Below are 7,988 nucleotides of genomic sequence, written 5' to 3'. Positions count from 1 at the left end.
TATGCAGCTAAAATATATGGTGATAATGTGCAGAAAAATTTCTTTTTTTTCCTCTATAATGAGAACTTGAGGACATAATATTGCTGAAGAATAGAATTCTTAACTTTGATGCTCTAAAAAAGAGATGTCATAAGATGCACTACAGTGCCAGAGTTTTTGAGTAGATTGTTTCTGGCCTCTGTTTTTTTAAGTCTATTTTTATCACATCAGCTGCTTTGCTTGCACTGAGTCCAAATGTACAATGCCAAAACAGGGAGGCTGAAGGACTTTCCAGCTGGCAATTTTCTGTGTGCCACTGATTCACCAGAGGTTTGAGGTTGGTTCTCTTTGGTGCTTTGGGTTAACCGTTGTACCATTCTGTACTTTAATGCAATTTTCTCTTTTGTGAGTGCATATATGTTTCAGTTGCTTGGTGAGTACACCACATAAATCCTGTTTTAAAGTTTAGCTAGTGAATATAAATCATAGCCTGGCGAGTAAAAGGATTTCTCCAAATTAATCCACATTTCATGGTTTGTAATAAATAGCAACACATTTGTACTTCAAAGAAATGATTAATACCAGATTGAAAAAGCTATGGTTAACAGTGCAGAATAGAGTAAGAAGAGGAAACTTTGAAGGAGCTTAGACCTCCAAATGTATTCAGTTCTGCAAAACATTAGAAGAGAAAATAACTACAAATAGCATCCCTTTGATAGTTTTGCAGCTTTTTCAGGTCATGTTATAGGGAACTGCTACAACATTTCAGTAGTAGAAAAGGAATGACAGTCAACAAATCTTTTTCATTATTATTTAATTAATTAATGCTTCTGAAGAGCTAATGTGAATCCTGCATATTCAGTGTGTTATTTGTGCTTGTTCAGTAAGCAGGGGGAATATCTGACTTTGCTACGTTAACAAAGATAAAAGAACAGAAAAATGCAATGGTGATTTTTCACCAAAGCTGTGAGAAGAATGATGGGAATTCCACGTGCTTCCTGGGTTTTGGAAATACCTGTGTCCTGCATTAGCACCTCAGCTGTTGTACTGCTGCTCTTAGGGCCCTTCAACAAAATACCATCTTTGTGAAGAAAAAACAGCCACAAGAGTAGCAGAAGTTGTAGACCTTTGTGCTTCAGAGAGCAGCATGTAAATGCTCTCTTAAGCCTTTTGCTATCTCCTTCACTTACTCTGTGGTTCTGATTTGAATCACTGAACGTTTGTGACTGAAGGATGTCCTGTGGGCACATTGCAGATCCTCTCTCTCCACATACTGCTGGGAATCCCATGGATTTCCCTCCTCCTCATGGGAGCAGGTAGCAGAAAGCTCTCCCAAGGATGCTGGTGCTGCATCAGTTCCTTCATGTCCAACGTCACTGCATTGGTTAATTTTCCTGGTGTTTTTACAGTGCTGCTGTTCATACTGTAACCTATGTGAATTCATCCACTTTCCCAACAGTTTTAGCTTCAGATGGACTGTGGATCCCCCCTGCTTCCATTGAGTTCTGCTACTAGTGTAAGATGTTTACACATTATGTTTTGGATACTGCTGTGACTCATCACACAAGTCTAGCAGCACCGTTTTCTTAGAAGAATGTTATTCTTCAGTGGGAAACTCATTCTTCATGTAACTCATGCCAGCGTGTCCCTATATGTAGGTTTGTCCCATTAAAAAGAAGTTTCTTCAGCTACTCTGAATTAACCCTATAAGATGTCAGAGGGATTTTTTCCCTTCTTTTTCCACTTTATTTGAAGGTGAATTGGAGAGCAGAGATGAAAGCACTTAGTTACAGATTTATGTGCCGAATGTATTTGTCCAGCATGTTAGTGTAATAGTGAGAGGGGAGGACTAGGCATCTATCAGAGATAAAGATTACCCTTTTAAGATTCTGTGCTGCTTCTTTCTTTTCTTGTGGGAAATCATGTTGATTCTTCCTGAAAGCAGTTGAGGAAGAAATGTATCCTTCTGTGAAATCACATATGCTAAGGAAACAGATGGACTTGTGATACTTACAGAGTGGCTTGTCAGGGCAAATGAGAGAGTACTTTGAGGACTTGACAAAGAAGATTTATTTCTCTTAAAGTTACTTAGAAGTTATTTCTTAAATTTTCCTTAGCAGCTGGTTTGTGGACACAGTGGGCCAAAGTTTTATTTTCTGCTTTCTTTGAAAGCTCCACTCATGTCTGCTTTCATTATTGGATTTAATTGTGTGATCTAAAAACAGGAGAAGGTACATGTCTGAATGCAGCAACACAGAATAATACTCTGAAGTTCTGAAGAAACTCTGCTGTGGGTATTTTCTGAGGGCAGTGCTGTGTGTGTTCAGTTCTGCAAAACGTTACAGGAGAAGATGCCTACAGAGCACACTCCTTTCCCTCACACGGTCACTGTGACAGAGGATAGCTGGTTTATTTAATTGTAACAGCTACATAACAGTCTCCTTGAGAAACTATTTCCTGTTTATTTTCCTTCCCTTCCACAAAACATGTACCAAATCACACTTCTAAGTATAGCGATTATTATTATTATTTTTTTTTTTTTGAAGAGTATTTCCAGCTCTTTGCCTGAAATAATTTAAAGTGTATACGCATGTGTGCAGAAATGCAGTGTGACTGTGGTTCTACATTTCTGTGTTCTTCACTTACCCATAACAGATTAGGTCAATACGGAAGCCTTTAAGTTTCAAGGATGTTCTGACTTTATAAGTTGCCCAAACCAGGCCAAGTCAAGCAAGTGTAGGAACAGAAGGCTCTTAAAGTAGAAGCAGGGATAAAACTGCAGAGTCTTGTACTGCAATGCTGTCATGATGGGATGGGGGAAACAAGAATTGGGGAGAAGATGGTGGATTTCATGGACTACTGATCTCATTGTTCAACCAAGCAATGTTGCAGGAGCAAGGAGATGAACAGGTGTGCGCTGCAGAATTTGTGTTACACTAAGATAAATTCTCTACTAATAGCAAAGTTTGGAATGGTGTTCTAAGTGCACAGTCAGTGGTAATTGAACAATGAAACTCCTGCAACTACGGTTTATTGACAGTGAAATAACATAGGCACTCATATAGCAAACTGTTTTAGAACCCAAATCGTATGTTTTGAAAAGGAGGACTGCTTCCCAAGCAAGTTTTTGTCATATCCTATGTATGCTGGGTTATAGTTAAGTTCCACATTTGGTATTTGTTGCTTTGAAGGAATAATCCTGGGCTGTTTTTGTTTGTTTGTTTTGTATTTTTAAATTAACATTTAACAGGAAATTAAATGGCAGAGTTTTCCATGAACATTTATCTTTGTCATCTGTAACAAATTTGAGGGAGAAGCAACTACCAATTTGGATTATAAGCTGCTGTACCTGTTATGTTGTCTTTGTAGCAGTGGTAAATGACAGTATTCCGTTCAAAATAGATGCATGACAGCAAGTTAACTGATGATGTAAGATAGTGTGTAAACAGCTAGAAATGAAAATTAATTAAAACTGGAAAGGAAAAAAAATCCAACAATTCCACTTATTTGGTAACTAAATGATCTAGTTAGCCCAAAGTAATGTGGAGTTACAAGACTATCCAGATGGCTTTTTCATGAGGTCGTGTTATGAATGACAACAAATTACTCAAGCAATCTAGGGAGAGTTTCAGAAAATTCTGACAACTTTATGTACATCGATAGATGTTCCAGAGGAAATGCTATACAGGTCTGGAGACATTGTGAGAGGGGAGCTGAAAGGACAAGCTGCACAGCCTTTGTGGCACTTACATGCTTCAGCCCTTCAAACCTGAGGTCAACTCTGGGGCTTCTTCTCTCACTCATACACCTTTTGGCAAAACTCTTAAGAAATAGCAGGCTTTTGGATCTTAACATGCACCTGTCCCCACTCTGTAAAGAAGAGTTGCCCTCTGTTCAGAGCAAATCACATTTTCACATCTGAATTCTGACAGAAAGCCAGGAAAGTGACAAAGTGACTGGCCATCTGATACTCTTTTATACAGTTTATGTGGAGAAATATGAAGGATTTTATAGAACAGAGTAGTCAGTTGCTGGATCAAATTGCCTTTAATTCATGTCAAGTCAAATCAGATCTTGAAGTGGATCCCAACCCCCATTTCCAAATACGGTCTGAATGCTAGAGACCCCATCCTTGAATCAAATTCCACAGATCTGGTTGAGTCCTAAAAAGATTTGTCTTTTGTGTCCATGTGTAGGCAGAAATAATTGGGTAAACATTATATTTCCTAGTTTCCTGTCGGTCGCAAGTGCAATGGCAAGACTTGGAATCCTGTTCCTTGCTTAAAAGGCTTCCTGCCTCACTACTTTCTTTTGTGTGGGATGCAGCACCTTTTACATGGTATGGATAGGAAATTAGCAAAGTACTAAAGCTGTCAAAAGTGACAAACACAGCATGCTAATTGCCAATTATCTTCACTGCCCTTGAAAGTGACAGAGAGAAGCAGAAACATAGTGGCATATAAAGCTGTGTAAATTGGCAAGATGCAGAAATGGTAATTGGGAAGAGGTTTGTGCAAATTTTTAAACAAATGTCCTTTGCGTTTTAATTCCCCTTTCTTGTTTTACAGAAGGAGTTGACAACCAGGTTGTGTCACTGAAGAGCTACTCACTGAAGAAAACATGTCCAGTTTCATCCTTGCTGCAGAGTTCCAGAACATGGCAGCCCTTGCAGAATGCATCCGCTTTTAATCCAAGAAAGCAGAAAAGATGGGAACTGCAGTTACTTTCACAAAAGTTTTCCACTACTGTCAGTGTTCCTAACTCAGAGTATGCTGCTAGGAACCTCATCCGAGAGACGTGGGTTACTGAGGGAAAGAAGAATCGACTTCATATTAATCCTAGCTTCTTCATTAGGGATAAGAACCTCTTAAGTCGCAAGTAATGACTGACCATGTTCCTGCTGCTAAAGCCCACTGAAATTCAGGTCCCTGGGCTGACCTCTAGATCCACTGTATTCAAATGAAACTATTACTAGCTGCAATGTTGTTTTCTTTTTATTTTGCTACTTAGTTTGTGCTTTGTTTCCTAAATGAGGTGGAATATCAAGTCAGTGTGGAGTTACAGAGAGCTTACAGCCTTGAACATCTCCCATCCATCACCAGACCACTCAAGGCTTGGCTGCTGTTCCCAAATGCCAGAGAGCCTTGTGTTTCCAGAACACAACCCCGTTCTTTTGCAGATCACAGAATTGTAGAATTGTTTGTTTTGGGAGGGACATTGAGAGGTCATGTAGTCCTACTCTCCTGCAATGAAAAGGAACATCTGCAAGGACGTCAGGTTGCTTCAAGCCTGATCTAGCCCTGACCTTGCTGACCTGATCAACAGCTTGTGCTTCATTGCAATTCCTATGGGATGACGGAGGGTCAGACTTTCATCTCAGCTACACGAGCTCCAGACACAGTCCTGCAATGCTGATGTCCTGTCTTCAATTTCTTACTGTGACTGACAGCAAATCTGCTCAGTGTTTCTGCATTACATAAGAAAGCAACTATATTGTCAGCATTTACTGAAATACTCTACAAAGTGCACCAATGCATCATGCAACTTAATGTCCTATGATCCCCTTAGAGGAAGGACAGCTTTCATTCATCCAAATGTTTAATCTTTCCAGGGGAAAAGAAATTTAATTTTGGTAACTGGGATAAAGATGAGTAAAGATGAATAGTGTAACAGTCAGGCCAGGAGGGACTGAGTAAAGGACTCTTTTGCATCTGAACTGTTCTAGCAGTGTGGCCTTATTTCTGCACTGGAGAATATTTCTCCCCAGTTCTCAGTCCAACTTAACGCATTGGTGAACAGCCTGGAGGGATGTAAACATAGTAAATCCAGTCTTCTGTGTCAAATATACCTGATGAAAGGCTTTACCTTAAAAAAAAAAAAAATGAAGCAAAAAGCAATAGTTAGCAGATCGCAGGAGAGATTTAGCTGAATAAATGGGGATTGAATGGAACACACCTACGTATTCTGTGCCTTCTGATGAATTTTGCACATTTTTGTTATTGTGAAAGATTACTCTTTCCTTTTTAAATGCTGAACCCTATTGCTGCCTTCTTTACAAGCGAGTTAGGTATGTTTACTTCTTCTGAGACATTATCAGAAGGAAATCTCATGGAGTATCCAGTGATTGGAACATTAGAAAATAGAGGTGTAGCAATGATTAAGAATAACCACAATCCCTTTGTAGTTCATGTTGTCATATATTCTGCCTTGCTCGCTTGCTTGCTTCTTTAAAATAGAGCTTATAAATGTTAGTGATCCTGTTCTTGCTGGGAGAAATGGCTTTTGTCTGTGAACATTCAGCATAGCGAGGTGGAGACTTTCTGCATCTTTAGAATGACACAAGAAGCGTTATCCTTTGCTTTCAGGGAAGTAAGCTGAAGTGTCCTTCCTCTTTCAATGGTCTTTTCAGTTAGGTTTATTCTTTGTCGGTTGCACAACATAACACCTCTGGGGTGCTGGCAGTCGGGCATGATATAACCGTCTTATGGAATTCATTGCCATAGCTACTGCTGAGCTTAGTTGCCTCATTTTAGATGTGATGATAAATGTTGTGTCCTTGGAAGAAGGCTACACAGATATGTGTGGAATTGCAGCCTTGATTACATCTGAAAGGGTTTCTTACACCTTTCTCCAAAGCCTGTCAGGTCACTGCCCAGTTGGAGCTGGAGCTGTAGTTGATGCAGTGTACTTGAACTTCACTGTTGCCAGTTCCCATCTTCTTTTCCTATGGCTGGGCAGTGCTGCAGTGCTGTGTATTAAAGATTAACGCAAAGGACAAAGTGCCACTGCAGAAATTGAAAAACAGTATTTTTGCATAAAATAATCTATCCTTCAATTTTTTATGGTACTTACCATGTGCTGTTTTGAGACTAATTACTATAGCAATGTCTGGAAATGCAGCAGAGTTTGCTCCCATTTACTTTGAATTTTGAACAACCTTATGAATGCATTAATCTCAGCATGTTTGCAAAAGTTCTTTGTTGGAGTGCGTTTATTTTTCTAAAACCATCTTTCAGTTTCCTCGACTCTTGTGTTTCCTTTTCTAGCACACATTACGAGGCAAAGGAGGGAAAATGCACTGTGGAATCCTAAAGGATCTGTGTTTGCCATGGCCAAAATCCTGAGGAGTCTAACTGGAAAAGGGATTTTAACCCAGGAATTGAACCACCACACGATGCACCTTGGTTTGGTGCTTTGCTCTGATGGGAAGAAGGTGGAGTTTTGCCCCAGCTTGTGTTTTCTCTGTGAGCAATAAGCTCTTTCTGTCGGCCCCACTGGTGTTGTAACAGGCACTGGCCCAAGTCCTGTGTGTAGGTAGTAGGGCAGAGGCCTTTTGGCACCCTCTTCACTTTACATCTGTACCACGCTAAGTATGGTGTGATGCCTGGGCATTGCAAATCTATTGAGCTGTGTTTGCTGTGGAAAACATCAAAAGCCAAATTGAAACTTGTTAGATGATGAAATAAACTTCCTCCAGATGGCAAGGTTGGGCCCTTGGCCAAATGTTTCCCAACAAGTACTGCTTTCGCTGCAGAGGTATCCTGCCCTGGCCTTGCCATCCTGTGCCATGGGTCATTTCTCCATTTCCCGTGCTTGGTATTTGGTATCTTGTTATGAATAGTGTCTGGAACATGGCATTGCTACATGAATGTGTCAGGTTACTCTTCCCCTGGAGGAGAGAGGTGCAACAGCCTGTTGGATCCAGATCTGAGGGATTCCAGCTTTATCAGCAATCTGTTTGGGGCCACATCCAGATGACTCTTGTTTTCGGTGTTGATCACAGGTCCTGATTTATGTGATTCCTCAGGATATGTCAAGAGAAACCTATTTTAAATGTGATGGTACGCAAAGGCATGCATTTCACCTACTGAGAAAATCTTTCTACTTGACCTTACCATTTATGTGTCTTCCTAATCATTCTCCAGCGTGTGTCCTAGTAGCATTTCATGTGGTTCTGGAACTATGTTTTGTTTTGCTTTATTTCTTGCCCTTCAATAAGGTTTTTTTTT

The 7,988-nt window shown here is 40.1% G+C and overlaps 1 protein-coding gene across 5 annotated transcripts in view; it reads left to right on the top strand.

The window, feature by feature from the left end:
* Positions 1–5,861, top strand: part of MOB3B (MOB kinase activator 3B) — a 78,374-nt gene extending 72,513 nt beyond the window's left edge. For all 5 annotated transcript variants that reach the window (XM_031557392.1, XM_031557389.1, XM_031557391.1 and 2 more), the window contains one exon: positions 4,548–5,861. In XM_031557392.1, the coding sequence (XP_031413252.1) occupies positions 4,548–4,577 (30 nt within the window). In that variant the 3' untranslated portion in view covers positions 4,578–5,861. The remainder of the gene's footprint in view (positions 1–4,547) is intronic.
* The last annotated feature ends 2,127 nt before the right edge of the window (positions 5,862–7,988 follow it).

This window comes from Meleagris gallopavo, chromosome Z, assembly GCF_000146605.3.
Source record: "Meleagris gallopavo isolate NT-WF06-2002-E0010 breed Aviagen turkey brand Nicholas breeding stock chromosome Z, Turkey_5.1, whole genome shotgun sequence".
Taxonomy (NCBI): Eukaryota; Metazoa; Chordata; class Aves; order Galliformes; family Phasianidae; genus Meleagris; species Meleagris gallopavo.
Note: the sequence above shows the minus strand (reverse complement) of the source record. Positions and strands in the feature narration are given on the sequence as shown.